Below are 21,771 nucleotides of genomic sequence, written 5' to 3'. Positions count from 1 at the left end.
GGATTTAGCCAAAAAATGCTATGTGATCAAATATAATGACCACAGTTCACCACAACAGGAATTTCCAACCTGTTGTTTTTTTTGGCTTTAAAATGCTTATACATGGCAGACTAGCAACTAATGGGTTACTTGCATTTAAAGGGAAGCAATTCAATAGGGAATCTTAAACACTATTTTTGCATGGAGATAAGCCATTCAATCAGGACCTATATTACCGTACTTGCCTTACAGATCTATAGGCTAAGAATACATTGCTGCGTGCAACAAGATTGCAGCCAAGAATTGCATGGACGCAAGTGTAAAAAAAACACTCTATCCATTGGAAATTACCAGCACAGCGAGTGTCATTTATAGCAATAGAGATGACTATGCCGGTCACAATAATACCAAATCACCACTGGCATCATGAACCACTCAAAGCACAAAAAATAAAGCTGTCCAGAGACAGATACATTTCAGCCATGTTCATTTGTTCAAACAAGTAGTCTATGGAAAATGACCATTTGTTGGATTGGATTTTTGGGGGGCTGGTAATTGACCACAACTTGTGGCTTAATAAATTAGTCAGCCTGTAAAATATTGTAAATTTGATTACGTTCACCTGAGCCATTTGTGGGAACATCAGCAAAAAAAAGGAAGAAACTACAGTTTTATCTCCATCTTTCAACCAGTAGAGATTGTGTCTAAAACCAGCTTTATTGTTGGAAACTCATGGTAGAGAAGATTTCACAATACAACAATCCACGTAGCTTATTAAATAGATCTCTTAGATCTGATGAGGCTAGGGTACTTACTATAAAATAGACATCATAATGGCAGCATAATCCTGATTTATTTTTTTTTTAAATGAGCATTTAAATACCTGGCAGAAAAATGTTTAAAAATCCAAGCCAGAAAGTACATAAAGTCTGAGACTTATTTATCATCTATACATGCAGTTTGTGTTGTGAAATCTGGTGACAGATCCACTTTAAAGCACCACTACAGGTTGTTGTTTTTTTTTCATTGGAGTGCTGGAGTAGTGTCACGAATCTAAGTTCCCTGCCCCTAGTCTTATACTTACCAGCCGCCGACTTCATCTGTTATCAGCACCGCTCCGGTCGTCTTCTGCAGATTGTGACCTGCTGGTTCGCTCCAGTATTTGCTGGATGATCCGGAAGTCACCACTCAATGTAAGTCTATGAGGCCAGAACCAGGCTCTCAAAGACTTACACTGAGAGCTTGCGACCAACCTCTGGTCAGTGAGGAGATGTGGTCATAAGATGGCAGCGTGAGACCGAAGATTCGCTGGGAAAAACTAAAAATGGCAGCTGCTGAGTATAATACAAGGGTCGGGGAACTTAGATTAGTAGCATCACTCCAGTCCTGCAATTAAACAAAACAAGAAAACCCTGGAGTGATGCTTTAAAGTTGGTGAGTTTGGTCCAACCCTAAATGTTTGTGTATGTTTCTTGCCATTCTCACCCTAGGCCACACAAAAGAAAGTGAAAAAGGCCAAAGACTATATTGGGTACGTGTTCTATTCATGAAAATGATAGAACGTACATGAAAATTATACATGTAAATGGGGCATTACTTGCAATGTTGACTAGACAACTGGATTATGTTACATAGGACCAGAGGGAGCTGGGAAGAGCTGAAGACAGCAACTGGTAAGTATAATACTAGGGTAAGAGAACTTCGAGTAGTGGCACCAATCCAGCGCTGGAGAAAAAAAAAAAGACGTTGGAGTGGTGCTTTAAATATATATGTAATGTTGTGTATGACTGGACACTAGGCCTTCACATCTGCATTAGGAATTCTGTTTTAGTTTGTTTCGTCCTGGGAGCAGAAAAACAGAATTCGATCTGTAACAGATGCCAATACCTAGGTGTACTTCTAATAGAGTGTTAGGCTTAATCGTGGGTTCAATTATGGTGTCAATACATCAGAAAAAAATAGCACTAAAGTTTCTTCATTGGGCACATAGCCTAACACTGTTAACATATATGTTACACCATTTATGTAAGGTATTTTTGTTTCGTTTTTGTGGTGGCTTAAAGGAAATATGTCAGCAGGTACTTTTGCTATGTAATCTGAGAGCAGCATGGTGAAGTGACAGAAAGCCTGACACCAATGATGTGTCACTTACTGGACTGCTTGGTGCAGTTTTAATAGAACCCCAGTTTTCTTTGTTGTAGATGTAGCCTGTGCTCAGAATGCTGAGCTGTGTATAACCACGCCCACACCCCTAATTGGCTGCTTTCTGTGTCCATTGTCAGCAAGCTACCAATTCGAGGTGGCGGTGGGGTCTGACTTGCACATGAGACCTAATTCTGCAGTGATAATCTCCTGCTGATAAAACACTCATTGTATTGAAACTACAGCACACAGCCTAATAAGTGACACTCCCCTGGAATCAGGGTCTGATGTCCGATATTATGCTGCTCTCAGATTTAAATAGCAAAAACCTGCTGACAGATTCCATTTAAAAAGCTTAGCATTGTCTGGGGTGACAAACCGGAAAATCAGCTACTATGTGGGGTCTTATTTTTAGAGGGCCCTGGTGTCTACACCAGTTTGTGAACCTCTAAGGTGATCCACACCTTGGAAGCAATTATGTTTTATGAAACTTGTATAGAAAAAGTCGTTTTTTGTTTTTTTTTTTAACTACAAAATAGAGGAAAAACATAGCCAAATAAAAAGGCAATGAATTAAATTGCTAGTTATTTCTTTATGAAATTACCAGCGGAAAGACCTATGCTGACTACATGACCAAATGCAACAGTGTGAGATGGGACCTTATGACCAAGACAAGGCCCAAATGATGAGACCCTCCCACTGTGTATTAATACTATGATCTGATACAGTCAATGCATGGACACACTAGATAAAATGTGTCTTTAGGTTTACTGCCATGTTACAAAACTTAAAACCATAGCGCCCAAGAGACTGGGCCCAAATCACGAGGAGGGAGTTAGGATAACCGAGGGATTTGTAGACTCTCAGCAGAGCTCTATACTCTAAAGGTCTTTTGTCAAAAACTATTTAGGCAGAATGACAGTAACGAGGGAGGAGGCACAGCCATTTAACCACTTCATTGCAGCATGTGTCAGAAAATGACCGTGACCAGATGCTATTAACTCTGTCAGCGCATGTTCAGGATACACAGATCCATTGATGACTGTGGCGTATTTCCCTGCATCATATTACAAAGGTAATATGAAGGTTACTGATCGTAGGGAGAGGGAGGCTTACAAGAAAAGGATGTGGACAATACACAACCCTGTAATTATGAAGCATAGAGATTAAAATAAGTATCGTAGTCAATTAACGCTTTCAACAGTGTATGGAGCATGCAGAGTACATATCATGTATACTGACAGCAGGCCTGGAGACACGCGACCTTCACAGATTGGCCACAAGTATCAAAAAGGAAATTATTCTCTCCTACATAAGCCTTCAGAAATTCCCAAAGTAATGGTCACTGCACCACAATGAATATCATTGCACATAACATTGGCATAAATGTAATAGTAATTGAGGGACACAATCATACGTAATACTTGGATGTGAGAACAATGAAGTATATCACAGCAGGAGATTATGGGAGGTTGCCATGGCAGGAATTTGGCCCATACCTTCAGGATTAGGTTCATGGTCTGGTGTAAGCGAGATGTCGTCAAGTTCGCGCAAGCAAAGCCACTCGCCATCCATAGAGACACGGAATTTGCAAAGGTAGATGGTCTCCATGGCAGCCTGTGTTATCTTGTCTGTGGTGGGGGTTGGCATGTCGCCCTGAGGAGTGAGAGCCGACATGATGGCTCAGGTGATACAACAGCCACCCAACAAAAACAGGAACGGCACGAAGAGCGGCCAAGAATCCAAGATGGATGAATGCAATGAGCTCAGAGGTAAAGTTGCACAATCAACATGCAGAGATACAGATAGAAGACGGATGACTGTTACTGGTGAAACGCTTTTCCTTGCAGCTTAGCTCTGAAAGCCTGAGTATGGTCTCTGCCTCTTCCGCCCCCTTGCTGCTCTGCTGCCAATTGTCATGCGTCAAACCTGCCTTTTTAGAGCCTAAACTCCAGATTCTAAGATTCTTCTTTGTCAAAGCCAGAGAGCTAGGTCATGAAAATTCAAAGCAGTCGTCCAACGGCGTAGAAAGCACAATGAAAGGCAATTACAGGAATCCGAGTGGTTCAAAGAGGGCAGTAGGGCTGCACAACCCAGGCACTTGTGATCTTGTAGGATTGGTTCTGCGCAGTAAGCAGGGTGGTGACCAAAATGGCTGACTAATGAAGAGAAGAGAAGATTCACACTCATGTGACCAGAGATGCTAGGAGCGTAAGCAAGTCCCAGGATGCTGTCTGGATGCTGCTGATGTAGGAGAGCAATGTTCTCTGTCCTCCAGCAGCCAACCCCACTGGCTCCTCACTGACAGATCCCCCTCCCCGTCAGCGGCTCCTCCTTGCTTCAGCTTCACTAGCAAACAGTGGAGCTCATTTTTACACAATGAGGCTATTGTCATTAATGCTGTCACCCAGAAGAGCAGGATAATCTCTGACACAGAGCTAAAAACACTGACCGGAACAGCATCACATGTAGGGAAGATGGAACAGGGGTTTTCTTTTTCTATATGCAGGATTGATAGCCTTTTGTGTATTGGCAGATAATAGACCAGCAGCCAGAAATTCTGTATTTATTGCTAACAATATATTTACCGTAAATTATATTCCCAATCTAAATATCATTTGAGCTATAATACAGCCCTATATACACAGATTACCTACAAGCATCTAATACATATATAAACAATAACACAAAAATGTTTTTTTTTCCGAGATGAGCTACAATTTTATTGGTACTATTTTGATCAACTTTTACTCCATTTTCTTAGAAGGAAAAAAAAACACCAATGTTAGGATTTTTTATAATAATTTTTACACCATTTATTGTGTGGGGTTACAGAATAAAGTCCTTCTGGAAGCAGAACTACCAATGAAGCTGAATATACAATCACTTGGGTATCACACTGCTACACTTCATGCACTATTGTTTCTATCAGCGTAACCATGGCCTAATAGATTTACTAAGATGGCAGGACTGGCCGACATTATGAGGTCTTTGGCTGTTATATTGGTCCATGGATCATTTCTAACCACTTAGATGCAGATTGAAATTGAACGCAGCATTTAAAGGGTTATTCCTATCTTCTTAAATGGATATTGTCAGATTGTTTTTGCAAGCACTAACACTTTTGCAGTGTACTGCTAATTAAAATATGCAGCCGTTGAGAAATTAACACGTTTCATTTGCTTGTTGCCTAGGAAACCAACAACCGCTGCTGTTTAACTTGTAATCACTGCGCTGAAGCTGGCCAGGATTAGCAGGTAACAGCGTGATCCATCGTTCTGACCAGCTTCAAAACAGGTCTTACAAGCTCAATGGAAAAGAGCTTGTAAACCCAGCGGCCGTTCGAGCGGTAAACAAAAGAAAAGTTCATTTTTCACAGGCTGCACATTCCAAAAGTGTTCACATTTGCAAGCACCATCTCACAATATAAATCTCTGAAAATAAATGTTAATATTTAAAGAGTAATTGAAAGTTTTAATAGGCACTAAATTGCAAAATTGCTTGTATTTACAAGCACTGTCCGAGAATACTCATTTCTGAAGATGGGAATAACCCTTTAAGGGGCTAAACATCCAGAATCAGAGTAACGTCCAATTCGGCTGTTGTAGCAGGAGCTCAGTGGTGAGGACACAAAAAAACACATCACCAAGGACAATAACGTATATAATAAATGGGTATGAGGCTAGCCGAATATACATCCATATACATGGTCATTAATAAAAGTGCAAGACAATGTAAATGTATGAGGAAAAAAACTGACTTTTTAGCAGTGTACTGGATCCATTTTTGATCTGTTTATTCTTTTTCTCATATGCAAAAAAAAAAAAAAATCAGACAATTGGTCAACATGCCTGTGAGTGAGTAATCAACTGGAAATTAGTAGACTTAGGTTTAGTTTACAAGAGCAGATGATGCTATCGTAACTCACGAATAGGAAACCATGTCAGACAAGTGTTTATACAGGATGAGAATCGTAAATGAAATGGTTGCATCAAGAATGTTACATTGTAACATCGAACATCGTGCACGGTGGTCACACAGACGGATAATATGAAGTGTAGGTGCGTTCAATGTTCAAATCCCATAGGTGAATTCAGAAATTATTCAAACTTTCCGTCGATACTGTATAGAGAATACTTAAGGCACCACCCAGCACCGCTCCAGTCTGCCTTCTGTAGGTTGTGACCTGCCGAATCTTTCCAGTGTTTGCTGGGTGATCCAGGAGTCACTACTCCATACAAGTCTGAGAACCAGATCCAGGCTCTTATAGACTTACATTGAGAGCTTGTGACCGTTACCCTCTGACTTCCAGTCAGTCAAAAGATGCTGTTGCAAGATGGCAGCACTGGACCGGAGTGGTGCTGGGAAGATCTGAAGACGGCAGCTGGTAAGTATAAGGTTAGGCTCAAGGAACTTACATTAGCTGCACACTCCAGTGATAATAAAAAAAATAAACTGCTGGAGTGGTGTTTTAATTGAATTAGCGATAAAATTTTACATAAATCAATTTTGTAGTTTTATACGAACTGTAGTATCTGCAATAATAATGATGAACAACATGACATTATTCTGCACTCACTCCAATGCTCCAACTGCTACTGAACAAACGCCCGGGACATGATCAACCAAGCATTGAAAGCCATACTCATTTAGGACTTGTATTTCCACTCCTCCTTTTTTCTGGTCTAATTGTTGAACGAGTGAACAATCTCCATTATCGTACACAATATTCAAAAGACGAACAAGAATTATTTAGCTCGCATGAAAGATTTCATGAATAAGCATTTTTCGACACATCGTTCAGCCGCTCAACCATCCACATTGCACAATTATTGTGAACAATGGGTCGTTAAAGGGGTTGTCCTTTACTAGGACAACCCCTTCTTGAACTAAATGTTCGGCCCCAATAAAATAAAAAAAAAAAACTATACTTCTATACAAACATAGTTCTCATCTCTCATATCCTCCCTGTCTCACAACCCTAAACAGCTATTCAACACCTTCAATTTTCTCCTCCGCCCACCAGCGCCTCCTCCCTCTCCTCTCATCTCAGCCGAAGACTTTGCCTCATTCTTCAAGCAGCAGATTGACGCCATCAGACAAAGCTTTTGCCTAAAGTCCCCTCATCCCCTCCTCACACCTACTCAATCCTCCTCCTCCAAAACCAGCTTCTCCGCCATTACGGAAGATCAAGTTTCCTCTTTACTCTCCAAATCACACCTCACCACCTGTGAACTTGACCCAATACCATCCCACCTCATCCCCAACCTTACCACTATCTTCATCCCAATCCTAACCCACCTTTTCAACCTGTCACTAACAAGTGGTGTCTTCCCCTCATGCTTCAAACATGCCTCGATCACACCCATCAACAAAAAGCCCTACCTTGACCCACCCTCTCTGACAAGCTGCCGCCCCATATCACTTCTCCCCTATGCCTCAAAACTACTGGAACAATATGTCCACTTTGAACTGTCCTCCCAGCTCTCCTCCTGCTCTCTCTTTGACCGCCTCATATCTGGCATCCGACTGCACCATTCTACTGAAACGGCCCTGATTAAGGCACCAACGACCTACTAACCGCCTAATCCAAAAGACACTACTCTGTCCTCCTTCTTCTAGACCTGTCACCTGCCTTCGACACAGTGGACCATTCCCTCTTACTACAGATTCTCTCATCTCTCGGCATCACAGACTTGGCCCTATCTTTGATCTCTTCATACCTAACAGACAGGACATTTAGTGTCTCCCACTCACATACCACCTCCACATCTCGCCCCCTATCTGTTGGGGTCCCCCAAGGTTCAGTTCTACGATCCCGGCTCTTCTCCATCTACACCTTTGGCCTGGGACAGCTCATAGAGTTTCACCGCTTTCAGTATCACCTCTATGCTGATGACACACAGATCTACCTCTCTGGACACGAAATCTCCTCACTACTAACAAAAATCCAACAATGTCTGTCCGCTATTTCATCCTTCTTCTCTGCTAGATTTCTAAAACTTAACATGGATAAAACTGAATTTCATCATCTTTCCGCCGTCTCACTCAACTCCCCCACCTGACCTATCTATCAACGTCAATGGCTATCCACTCTCCCCAGTCCGGCAAGCTCGCTGCCTTGGGGTAACCCTGGACTCTGAACTCTCCTTCAAACCACATATCCAAGCCCTTTCCACTTCCTGCCGACTCCAACTCAAAAATAACTCCTGGATCGGCACATTCCTCAACCACGAATCTGCAAAAACAGTAGTGCATGCCCTCATCATCTCCCGCCTCGACTGCTGCAGCCTCATGTTCTGTGGCCTCCCCTCTAACACTCTCGCACCCCTGCAATCTATCCTAAACTCTGCTGCCCTACTAATCCACCTGTCCCCCCGCTATTCCCCTCTCCTCTCTGTCAATCCCTTCACTGGCTCCCCAATACCCAGAGACTCCAGTTCAAAACCCTAACAACGCCATACAAAGCCACCCACAACCTGTCTCCTCCATATAACTGTGACCTAGTTTCCCGGTACATACCTGCACGCAACCTCCGATCCGCACAAGATCTCCCTCATCCCACAATCGCATACAAGATTTCTCCCGTGCATCCCCCGTACTCTGGAACTCTCTACCCCAACATATCAGACTCTCGCCTACCGTGGAAACCTTCAAAAGGAACCTGAAGACCCACCTCATCCGACAAGCGTACAACCTGCAGTAACCGTCGCTCCTGCATACCGCTGCACGACCAGCTCTACCCTCACCTACTGTATCCTCACCCATTCCTTGTAGACTGTGAGCCCTCACTCCTCCTGTACCATTCGCCGTCACATTTTGGTTTTTCACATGTAAAGCGCCATGGAATAAATGGCACTATAACAATTAATAATATTAACTTTTTGATGATATTCTAATTTAGTGAGATGCACGTGTGCGTCTGTGTCTGTGTGTGTGTGTAATTATATATATATATACACATACACACACACACATTTACACATATATCTCATTTAAAGATTTTTCTGTATTTTCATGACTATGAAAATTGTACATTCACACTGAAGGCATCAAAACTATGAATTAACACATGTGGAATTGTATACTTAGCAAAAAAGTGTGAAACAACTGAAAATATGTCTTATATTCTAGGTTCTTCAAAGTAGCCACCTTTTGCTTTGATGACTGCTTTGCACACTCTTGGCATTCTCTTGATGAGCTTCAAGAGGTAGTCACCCGAAATGGTCTTCCAACAATCTTGAAGGAGTTCCCAGAGATGCTTAGCACTTGTTGGCCCTTTTGCCTTCACTCTGCGGTCCAGCTCACCCCAAACCATCTCGATTGGGTTCAGGTCTGGTGACTGCGGAGGCCAGGTCATCTGGTGTAGCACCCCATCACTCTCCTTCTTGGTCAAATAGCCCTTACACAGCCTGGAGGTGTGTTTGGGGTCATTGTCCTGTTGAAAAATAAATGATGGTCCAACTAAACGCAAACCGGATGGAATAGCATGCCGCTGCAAGATGCTGTGGTAGCCATGCTGGTTCAGTATGCCTTCAATTTTGAATAAATCCCCAACAGTGTCACCAGCAAAGCACCCCCACACCATCACACCTCCTCCTCTATGCTTCACGGTGGGAACCAGGCATGTAGAGTCCATCCGTTCACCTTCTCTGCGTCGCACAAAGACACGGTGGTTGGAACCAAAGATCTCAAATTTGGACTCATCAGACCAAAGCACAGATTTCCACTGGTCTAATGTCCAGTCCTTGTGTTCTTTAGCCCAAACAAGTCTCTTCTGCTTGTTGCCTGTCCTTAGCAGTGGTTTCCTAGCAGCTATTTTACCATGAAGGCCTGATGCACAAAGTCTCCTCTTAACAGTTGTTGTAGAGATGTGTCTGCTGCTAGAACTCTGTGTGGCATTGACCTGGTCTCTAATCTGAGCTGCTGTTAACCTGCGATTTCTGAGGCTGGTGACTTGGATAAACTTCTCCTCCGAAGCAGAGGTGACTCTTGGTCTTCCTTTCCTGGGGTGGTCCTCATGTGAGACAGTTTCTTTGTAGCGCTTGATGGTTTTTACAACTGCACTTGGGGACACTTTCAAAGTTTGCCCAATTTTTCGCACTGACTGACCTTCATTTCTTAAAGTAATGATGGCCACTTGTTTTTCTTTACTTAGCTGCTTTTTCTTGCCATAATACAAAATTCTAACAGTCTATTCAGTAGGACTATCAGCTGTGTATCCACTAGACTTCTGCACAACACAACTGATGGTCCCAAACCCATTTATAAGGCAAGAAATCCCGCTTATTAAACCTGACAGGGCACACCTGTGAAGTGAAAACCATTTTAGGTGACTACCTCTTGAAACTCATCAAGAGAATGCCAAGAGTGTGCAAAGCAGTCATCAAAGCAAAAGGTGGCTACTTTGAAGAACCTAGAATATAAGACATATTTTCAGTTGTTTCACACATTTTTGTTAAGTACCGTATATTCCGGCGTATAATATGACCTGGTGTATAAGACGACCCCCCTACTTTCCTGTTAAAATATAGAGTTTAGGATATATTCACCGTATAAGACTACCCCTTTTCCAACGCATACCAAACACCGGTAAAAATAAAAAAAAAACAGATTTGAATTTAACATGGTCCTTTTTTAATTTAAATTCTTATGACATGCAGGTATATAGCAGGAAAACTGTCACTCATAAACATAAGGCATACAACAACAACATTACTATCATCCATTTTCATCAGCGGCATACACCGGTACCCGACAATTTACAACAGAAAGAATAGAGCTTCACACATAGATTAGATAGATAGAAATATGTCAGTCACATATATATGAAGTACAGTGACAGTGTTGCTTACTGTACTTGTCATTTAGTGTAAAGGATTTATTTAAAAAAATAATAGTGTTTTCATGCACCGTCTCTTTAAAAAAGCCGGCCGGCAATTCAGCAGCGGTACCCGACAATTTAGAATAGAAGGAATAGAGAATCATACATAGATTAGATAGATAGAAACATGTCAGACACATATATATGAAGTACAGTGACAGTGCTGGTTACTGTACTTGTCATTTAGTGTTAAAATAACGGATTTATTTAAAAAAAAATTGGCGTGGGGTTCCCCGTAATTTTAGTCTCTAGCGGAGGTTAAGCAGACGGCTGGGGCAGATGTTTGAAGCCTGGGAAGGGGGTAATACCCACGGAGCTTCCCAGGCTACTAATATCAGCCCACAGCTGAATACATAGCCTTTACTAGCTATTAAAATGGGGGACCCCCCCAAAAAAATGACGTGGGGTCCCCCCTAATTTAATAGCTAGCAAAGGCTAGGCAGACAGCTGGGGGCTGATATTAATAGCCCAGGAAGGGAGCCATGAATATTGGCCCCCTCCCAGGCTAGAAACACCAGCCGTCAGCCGCCCCAGAAATGGCGCATTCATAGGATGCGCCAATTCTGGCACTTAGCCTCGCTCTTCCACGCTGCCCTGGTGCGGTGGCAGGGGGTAATAGGGCTGGGGTTGATGTCAGCTTATAATGCCATCTGACATCAAGCCCAGGTTAGTAATGGAGAGGCGTCTATAAGACACCCCCATTACTAACCCCATAGTAAAAGTTAAAAAAAACACAAACACCCAGAATAAAGTCCTTTAATTGAAATAAACACACAATTCTTTATTGTTCTAAATTAAACCATACTTACCATCACGCCCATTCCAGCTGAAGCCAACGATCTCCTGCAATAAAAGTAAAATAATAAAGCAACCTCATCCTTACCTTTCCATGGTTCCCAGGACAGCTCCAGCTCTGCTACATCGAGATGACAGGCTGGACCGCAGCAGAACGCTGCCATCCAGCCTATCATCCCGCAGACACTGAGAAGCGCAGGCATGCTTGCGCTCCTCAGTGTCTCGCTGTGACGGCATCCAGATGAGCCGACAATGAACTCAGCTCACCTCCTGGACGTCCGTCACTGACAGCGTGGGAAACTACTACTGCGCATGCGGGGAGCAGGAGAATTTTCCCACGCTGTCAGTGACGTGCATGAGGTGAGCAGAGTTCATTGGACATGATCTCGGCTCATCTGGATGCCGTCACAGTCAGACACTGAGGAGCACAAGCATGCCTGCGCTTCTCAGTGTCTGCCGCATGGCAAGCTGAACGGCAGCGTTCTGCTGCGGTGCAGCCTGTCATGTGAATGTAGCAGAGCTGGACCGGTCCTGGGAACCATGGAGAGGTAAGGATGAGGTTGCTTTATTATTTTACTTTTATTGCAGGAGATCGTTGGCTTCAGCTGGAATGGGCGTGATGGTAAGTATGGTTTAATTTAGAACAATAAAGGATTGTGTCTTTATTTCAATTAAAGGACTTTATTCTGGGTGTTTGTGTTTTTTTTAATTACTTTACTAGAAATTCATGGCGGTCATGTCTAATATTGGCGTGACCCCATGAATTTCGGGCTTAGGGCCAGCTGATAATGCCAAGCTGGACTTAACCCCTTTATTACCCAGTGAGCCACCGCACCAGGGCCCTGGATGAGTTGGGTACAGCGCCAGAAGATGGCGCTTCTATGAACGCGCCATTTTCCGGGGTGGCTGCGGACTGCAATTTGCAGCGGGGGGGGGGGCCAGAAAGCTTGGGCCTCCCTGCGCTGCAGATTCCAGCCCCCAGCTGCCTAGTTGTACCTGGCTGGACACAAAAATAGGGCGAAGCCCCAAGTCTTTTTTTTTTAAATTATTTCATGAAATAATTAAAAAAAAAAGGGCTTCCCTATATTGTTGTGTCCGGCCAGGTACAAATAGGCAGCTGGTGGTTGGGGGCAGCCCGTTTCTGCCTGCTGTACCTGGCTGGACACAAAAATATGGCGAAGCCCACGTCAACATTTTTGGGAAAAATTAATTACAAAATTAATAATAATTTAGGGACTGCATCTTTATTAACCCCTCAATTGTCATTTAGTGTTAAAATAAAGGATTTTTTAAAAAGAAAATTGGCGTGGGATCCACCATCATTATAGTCTCTAGCGGAGGTTAAGCAGACGGCTGGGGCAGATGTTTGAAGTCTGGGAAGGGGGTAATACCCACGGAGCTTCCCAGGCTACTAATATCAGCCCCCAGCTGAATACCTAGCCTTTACTAGCTATTAGAATGGGGGACCCCCCCAAAAAATGACGTGGGGTCCCCCCTATTTTAATATGTTTATGAGTGACAGTTTTCCTGCTATATACCTGCATGTCATAAGAATTTAAATTAAAAAAGGACCATGTTAAATTCAAATCTGTTTTTTTTTAATTTTTACCGGTGTTTGGTATGCGTTGGAAAAGGGGTAGTCTTATACGGTGAATATATCCTAAACTCTATATTTTAACAGGAAAGTAGGGGGGTCGTCTTATACACCAGGTCGTCTTATACGCCGGAATATACGGTATATCTTTGTACTGTGTTAGCCAGTAGATAGAAAAATATTGAAATTTGAGAGTCCTCAGTGGTTGATACAATCTCAATCTACAATTTCATTTAGCCATTAAAAGGTAACAAATAGCAAACTTTCAAGACTTCTCAGAGTTCAAACTTATGACAACCTTTGACATACTCCGAGCAGGAAAGAATGTGCCGCATGGATTTAATGTCTTTCTATATCAATTAAAGGGGTTGTCCACTACTAGGACAACCCCTTCTTAAACTAATTGTGTGGCCCCAATAAAATTAAAAAAATTATACTCACCTCCCGTGCTGACGCGGTTCCCGCAGTGTAAGCACTTGCTCTCCCCGGGGCTCTTGTGCAGTTGTGACACGTGACATATGACAATAGCACCCAATCAGCACTGGCATCACTTTCCCCACCTACGTATGGATTGAACATAGAGAGGAAATCCAGGCTGCAGCTGAACTCGGATTTCCTCTTCATGTTCAATCCATACATAGGTGGTGACAGTACCACCAGAGCTGATTTGGTCCCGGGGCTCTGGTGTGGTGGAATGACACGTGACGCCGGCGCCCAGAGTGCGGATGCCGCTGGACTGGCGCCAGCATGGGAGGAGAGTATGTTTTTTTTTATTTTATATAGACCAAACAATTAGTTCAAGAAGGGGTTGCTTTACGTCACTTCTTATTTACAGCATTATTCCTGTATCCTGTTGTGTATAAATATGTGACTCTTTAGATTTTGTGTTATACTATGCCTGACGTAGACACCTGAGTAGTCTTGAAAGCTTCTTATTTAATCACCATCTTATTAGTTAGCCATTAAAAGGTTTTAATCACCGAGGACTCTCAAATTTCAATATTTGTCAAGACTGGCCAAGAAATATCTGAAGACAGATTTTGCAAAGGTTTTATGGACTGGTGAGATGAGAGTGACTCTTAACAGACCAGATGGATGGACCCATGGCTGGATCAGTAACAGGCACAGATCTCCACTTTGACTTGGACGCCTGTACAGTGGAGGTGGAATATTACTATGAGCTAGTTATTATTGAAAATGAGCTACTTGGACCTTTCGGGTGTAAGATGGACTCAAAAATCAACTCCCAAACCTGCTGCCAGTTTTTACAAGACACGTTCATCAAACAGTGGTGCAGGAAAAAGTCTGCATCTTCTAAGAAAACTATGATTTTTATGCATATATCAAAGTCCTTCACTGCTTGGAGGCTAGTAAGGCCTTAAAAAGAATAATGACATGGCCCCTTCCTCACTTGACCTAAACCCTACTGTGAAATTGAACTTAGGGGCCCTTCTTAGAGTACGTGACTAGAGATGAGCGGTGTTCGACTAGAACTGTTCGCCAATCTCAAATTCGAGCTGTTTTGGGCGGTGTTCGAGTTGTTCGACGAACCCGAACGATTTGCAAAAAATTCGGCTGTTCGAGGTTATGTTCGATAACTGTTCGTGCACCAAAAGCGTGTCCTGCATGTCTGGCGCTATTTAGAGCACCAATCATGCAGGGATTGTCTGCCACTCACTGTAATGCCACAGCCATGGTGGTTGTGGCATTACAGTGATTGCCCAAATCGATGGGAACAGTGCCAACAGTGAAACATGAAAAGCCGGCAATTCAGCAGCGGCATACACCGGTACCCGACAATTTAGAACCGAAAGAATAGAGCTTCACACATAGATTAGATAGATATAAACATGTCAGCCACATATATACGAAGTACAGTGAAAGTGCTGCTTACTGTACTTGTCATTTAGCGTAAAGGATTTATCAAAAAAAATAATAGTGTTTTCATGCACCGTCTCTTTAAAAAAGCCGGCCGGCAATTCAGCATCTGTACCCGACAATTTATAACAGACAGAATAGAGCTTCACACATAGATTAGATAGATAGAAACATGTCAGTCACATATATATGAAGTACAGTGATAGTGTTGGTTACTGTACTTGTCATTTAGTATTAAAATAAAGGATTTATTATTAAAAAAATTGGCGTGGGTTCCCCTTAATTTTAGGCTCTAGCGGAGGTTAAGCAGACGGCTGGGGCAGATGTTTGAAGCCTGGGAAGGGGGTAATACCCACGGAGCTTCCCAGGCTACTAATATCAGCCCCCAGCTGAATACATAGCCTTTACTAGCTATTAAAATGGGGGACCCCCCAAAAAAAATGACGTGGGGTCCCCCCTAATTTAATAGCTAGCAAAGGCTAGGCAGACAGCTGGGGGCTGATATTAATAGCCCAGGAAGGGAGCCATGAATATTGGCCCCCTCCCAGGCTAGAAACACCAGCCGTCAGCCACCCCAGAAATGGCGCATTCATAGGATGCGCCAATTCTGGCACTTAGCCTCGCTCTTCCACGCTGCCCTGGTGCGGTGGCAGGGGGTAATAGGGTTGGGGTTGATGTCAGCTTATAATGCCAGCTGACATCAAGCCCAGGTTAGTAATGGAGAGGCGTCTATAAGACACCCCCATTACTAACCCCATAGTCAAAGTTAAAAAAAACACAAACACCCAGAATAAAGTCCTTTAATTGAAATAAACACACAATCCTTTATTGTTCTAAATTAAACCATACTTACCGTCACGCCCATTCCAGCTGAAGCCAACGATCTCCTGCAATAAAAGAAAAATAATAAAGCAACCTCATCCTTACCTTTCCATGGTTCCCACGACAGCTTCAGCTCTGCTACATCGAGATGACAGGCTGGACCGCAGCAGAACGCTGCCATCCAGCCTCTCATCCCGCAGACACTGAGAAGCGCAGGCTTGCTTGCGCTGCTCAGCGTCTCTCTGTGACGACATCCAGATGAGCCGAGTTCATGTCCAATGAACTCGGCTCACCTCATGCACGTCACTGACAGCGTGGGAAAATTCTCACACTGACAGCGTGGGAAAATTCTCACGCTGAAGCGGTGAGTGCAGGAGAATTCTCCCACGCTGTCAGTGACGTGCATAAGGTGAGCTCATGTCCAATGAACTCAGCTCACCTCCTGCACGTCATTGACAGCGTGGGAGAATTCTCCTGCACTCAGCGCTTCAGCGTGAGAATTCTCCCACGCTGAAGCGCTGAGTGCAGGAGAATTTTCCCACGCTGTCAGTGACGTGCATAAGGTGAGCTCATGTCCAATGAACTCAGCTCACCTCCTGCACGTCACTGACAGCGTGGGAGAATTCTCCTGCACTCAGCGCTTCAGCGTGGGAGAATTCTCCCACGCTGAAGCGCTGAGTGCAGGAGAATTTTCCCACGCTGTCAGTGACGTGCATGAGGTGAGCCGAGTTCATAGGACATTAACTCGGCTCATCTGGATGCCCTCACAGAGAGACACTGTGGAGCGCAAGCAAGCCTGCGCTTCTCAGTGTCTGCGGTATGACAGGCTGGATGGCAGCGTTCTGCTGCGGTCCAGCCTGTCATCTCGATGTAGCAGAGCTGAAGCTGTCGTGGGAACCATGGAAAGGTAAGGATGATGTTGCTTTATTATTTTTCTTTTATTTCAGGAGATCGTTGGCTTCAGCTGGAATGGGCGTGATGGTAAGTATGGTTTAATTTAGAACAATAAAGAATTGTGTGTTTATTTCAATTAAAGGACTTTTTTCTGGGTGTTGTGTTTTTTTTAAATACTTTACTAGAAATTCATGGTGGTCATGTCTAATATTGGCGTGACCCCATGAATTTCGGGCTTAGGGCCAGCTGATAATGCCAAGCTGGCCCTAACCCCTTTATTACCCAGTGAGCCACCGCATCAGGGCCCTGGATGAGTTGGGTATAGCGCCAGAAGATGGCGCTTCTATGAACGCGCCATTTTCCGGGGTGGCTGCGGACTGCAATTTGCAGCGGGGGTGGCCCAGAAAGCTTGGGCCTCCCTGCGCTGCGGATTCCAGCCCCCAGCTGCCTAGTTGTACCTGGCTGGACACAAAAACAGGGCGAAGCCCCACGTCAATTTTCTTTAAATTATTTCATGAAATAATTAAGAAAAAAAGGGCTTCCCTATATTGTTGTGTCCGGCCAGGTACAAATAGGCAGCTGGTGGTTGGGGGCAGCCCGTTCCTGCCTGCTGTACCTGGCTGGACACAAATATAGTGCGAAGCCCCACGTCAATTTTTTTTAAATTATTTCATGAATTTCCTGAAATAATTTAAAAAAATTGAAGTGGGGCTTCGCACTATATTTGTGTCCAGCCAGGTACAGCAGGCAGGAACGGGCTGCCCCCAACCACCAGCTGCCTATTTGTACCTGGCCGGACACAACAATATAGGGAAGGCCTTTTTTTCTTAATTATTTCATGAATTTCATGAAATAATTAAAAAAAAAGTACGTGGGGCTTCGCCCTATTTTTGTGTCCAGCCAGGTACAACTAGGCAGCTGGGGGCTGGAATCTGCAGCGCAGGGAGGCCCAAGCTTTCTGGGCCCCCCCCCCGCTACAAATTGCAGTCCGCAGCCACCCCGGAAAATGGCGCGTTCATAGAAGCGCCATCTTCTGGCGCTGTACCCAACTCATCCAGGGCCCTGGTGCGGTGGCTCACTGGGTAATAAAGGGGTTAGGGCCAGCTTGGTATTATCAGCTGGCCCCAAGCCCAAAATTCATGGGGTCACGCCAGTATTAGACATGACCGCCATGAATTTCTAGTAAAGTATTTAAAAAAAACACAACACCCAGAATAAAGTCCTTTAATTGAAATAAAGACACAATTCTTTATTGTTCTAAATTAAACCATACTTACCATCACACCCATTCCAGCTGAAGCCAACGATCTCCTGCAATAAAAGAAAAATAATAAACCAACCTCATCCTTACCTTTCCATGGTTCCCACGACAGCTTCAGCTCTGCTACATCGAGATGACTGGCTGGACCGCAGCAGAACGCTGCCATCCAGTCTGTCATCCCACAGACACTGAGAAGCGCAGGCATGCTTGCGCTCCTCACTGTCTCGCTGTGACGGCATCCAGATGAGCCGAGGTCATGTCCAATGAACTCGGCTCACCTCATGCACGTCACTGACAGCGTGGGAAAATTCTCACGCTGAAGTGCTGAGTGCAGGAGAATTCTCCCACGCTGTCAGTGATGTGCATGAGGTGAGCTCATGTCCAATGAACTCAGCTCACCTCCTGCACGTCACTGACAGCGTGGGAAAATTCTCCTGCAATCAGCGCTTCAGCGTGAGAATTTTCCCACGCTGTCAGTGACGTGCATGAGGTGAGCCGAGTTCATTGGACATGAACTCTGCTCCTCTGGATGTCGTCACAGAGAGACGCTGAGCAGCGCAAGCAAGCCTGCGCTTCTCAGTGTCTGCGGGATGACAGGCTGGATGGCAGCGTTCTGCTGCGGTCCAGCCTGTCATCTCGACGTAGCAGAGCTGAAGCTGTCGTGGGAACCATGGAAAGGTAAGGATGATGTTGCTTTATTATTTTTCTTTTATTTCAGGAGATCGTTGGCTTCAGCTGGAATGGGCGTGATGGTAAGTATGGTTTAATTTAGAACAATAAAGAATTGTGTGTTTATTTCAATTAAAGGACTTTTTTCTGGGTGTTGTGTTTTTTTTAAATACTTTACTAGAAATTCATGGTGGTCATGTCTAATATTGGCGTGACCCCATGAATTTCGGGCTTAGGGCCAGCTGATAATGCCAAGCTGGCCCTAACCCCTTTATTACCCAGTGAGCCACCGCATCAGGGCCCTGGATGAGTTGGGTACAGCGCCAGAAGATGGCGCTTCTATGAACGCGCCATTTTCCGGGGTGGCTGCGGACTGCAATTTGCAGCGGGGGTGGCCCAGAAAGCTTGGGCCTCCCTGCGCTGCGGATTCCAGCCCCCAGCTGCCTAGTTGTACCTGGCTGGACACAAAAACAGGGCGAAGCCCCACGTCAATTTTTTTTTAAATTATTTCATGAATTTCCTGAAATAATTTAAAAAAATTGAAGTGGGGCTTCGCACTATATTTGTGTCCAGCCAGGTACAGCAGGCAGGAACGGGCTGCCCCCATCCACCAGCTGCCTATTTGTACCTGGCCGGACACAACAATATAGGGAAGCCCTTTTTTTCTTAATTATTTCATGAATTTCATGAAATAATTTTAAAAAAAGTACGTGGGGCTTCGCCCTATTTTTGTGTCCAGCCAGGTACAACTAGGCAGCTGGGGGCTGGAATCTGCAGCGCAGGGAGGCCCAAGCTTTCTGGGCCCCCCCCCCCCGCTACAAATTGCAGTCCGCAGCCACCCCGGAAAATGGCGCGTTCATAGAAGCGCCATCTTCTGGCGCTGTACCCAACTCATCCAGGGCCCTGGTGCGGTGGCTCACTGGGTAATAAAGGGGTTAGGGCCAGCTTGGTATTATCAACTGGCCCCAAGCCCAAAATTCATGGGGTCACGCCAGTATTAGACATGACCGCCATGAATTTCTAGTAAAGTATTTAAAAAAAACACAACACCCAGAATAAAGTCCTTTAATTGAAATAAAGACACAATTCTTTATTGTTCTAAATTAAACCATACTTACCATCACACCCATTCCAGCTGAAGCCAACGATCTCCTGCAATAAAAGAAAAATAATAAACCAACCTCATCCTTACCTTTCCATGGTTCCCACGACAGCTTCAGCTCTGCTACATCGAGATGACTGGCTGGACCGCAGCAGAACGCTGCCATCCAGTCTGTCATCCCGCAGACACTGAGAAGCGCAGGCATGCTTGCGCTCCTCACTGTCTCGCTGTGACGGCATCCAGATGAGCCGAGGTCATGTCCAATGAACTCGGCTCACCTCATGCACGTCACTGACAGCGTGGGAAAATTCTCACGCTGAAGTGCTGAGTGCAGGAGAATTCTCCCACGCTGTCAGTGATGTGCATGAGGTGAGCTCATGTCCAATGAACTCAGCTCACCTCCTGCACGTCACTGACAGTGTGGGAAAATTCTCCTGCAATCAGCGCTTCAGCGTGAGAATTTTCCCACGCTGTCAGTGACGTGCATGAGGTGAGCCGAGTTCATTGGACATGAACTCGGCTCCTCTGGATGTCGTCACAGAGAGACGCTGAGCAGCGCAAGCAAGCCTGCGCTTCTCAGTGTCTGCGGGATGACAGGCTGGATGGCAGCGTTCTGCTGCGGTCCAGCCTGTCATCTCGATGTAGCAGAGCTGAAGCTGTCGTGGGAACCATGGAAAGGTAAGGATGAGGTTGCTTTATTATTTTTCTTTTATTGCAGGAGATCGTTGGCTTCAGCTGGAATGGGCGTGATGGTAAGTATGGTTTAATTTAGAACAATAAAGGATTGTGTCTTTATTTCAATTAAAGGACTTTATTCTGGGTGTTTGTGTTTTTTTTAACTTTGACTATGGGGTTAGTAATGGGGGTGTCTTATAGACGCCTCTCCATTACTAACCTGGGCTTGATGTCAGCTGGCATTATAAGCTGACATCAACCCCAACCCTATTACCCCCTGCCACCGCACCAGGGCAGCGTGGAAGAGCGAGGCTAAGTGCCAGAATTGGCACATCCTATGAATGCGCCATTTCTGGGGTGGCTGACGGCTGGTGTTTCTAGCCTGGGAGGGGGCCAATATTCATGGCTCCCTTCCTGGGCTATTAATATCAGCCCCCAGCTGTCTGCCTAGCCTTTGCTAGCTATTAAATTAGGGGGGACCCCACGTCATTTTTTTTGGGGGGGTCCCCCATTTTAATAGCTAGTAAAGGCTATGTATTCAGCTGGGGGCTGATATTAGTAGCCTGGGAAGCTCCGTGGGTATTACCCCCTTCCCAGGCTTCAAACATCTGCCCCAGCCGTCTGCTTAACCTCCGCTAGAGCCTAAAATTAAGGGGAACCCCACGCCAATTTTTTTAATAATAAATCCTTTATTTTAATACTAAATGACAAGTACAGTAACCAACACTATCACTGTACTTCATATATATGTGACTGACATGTTTCTATCTATCTAATCTATGTGTGATGCTCTATCTTTCTGTTCTAAATTGTCGGGTACCGCTGCTGAATTGCCGGCCGGCTTTTTTAAAGAGACAGTGCATGAAAACACTATTATTTTTTTAAATAAATCCTTTACACTAAATGACAAGTACAGTAACCAACACTGTCACTGTACTTCATATATATGTGACTGACATGTTTCTATCTATCTAATCTATGTGTGAAGCTCTATTCTTTCTGTTCTAAATTGTCGGGTACAGATGCTGAATTGCCGGCCGGCTTTTTTAAAGAGACGGTGCATGAAAACACTAATA

General features: G+C 44.4%; 1 protein-coding gene across 8 annotated transcripts in view; it reads right to left on the bottom strand.

Moving 5' to 3' along the window:
- The window catches only part of RUFY3 (RUN and FYVE domain containing 3), a 133,430-nt gene that overhangs the window by 66,864 nt on the left and 44,795 nt on the right, over window positions 1-21,771 (bottom strand). Inside the window, exon 1 of one of the 8 annotated variants that reach the window (XM_073637402.1) lies at window positions 3,621-4,354. The exons of 6 other annotated variants lie outside the window; for them this stretch is intronic. In XM_073637402.1, the coding sequence (XP_073493503.1) occupies window positions 3,621-3,798 (178 nt within the window). In that variant the 5' untranslated portion in view covers window positions 3,799-4,354. Of the gene's footprint in view, window positions 1-3,620; window positions 4,355-21,771 lie in introns of those variants that run through there. One more of the 8 variants, XM_073637447.1, reaches the window with a different exon arrangement.

This window comes from Phyllobates terribilis, unplaced genomic scaffold (assembly GCF_046119375.1).
Source record: "Phyllobates terribilis strain yellow unplaced genomic scaffold, ASM4611937v1 Scaffold_1__5_contigs__length_1240528914, whole genome shotgun sequence".
NCBI classification, from domain to species: domain Eukaryota; kingdom Metazoa; phylum Chordata; class Amphibia; order Anura; family Dendrobatidae; genus Phyllobates; species Phyllobates terribilis.
This window is presented reverse-complemented; position numbering and strand designations above follow the sequence as displayed.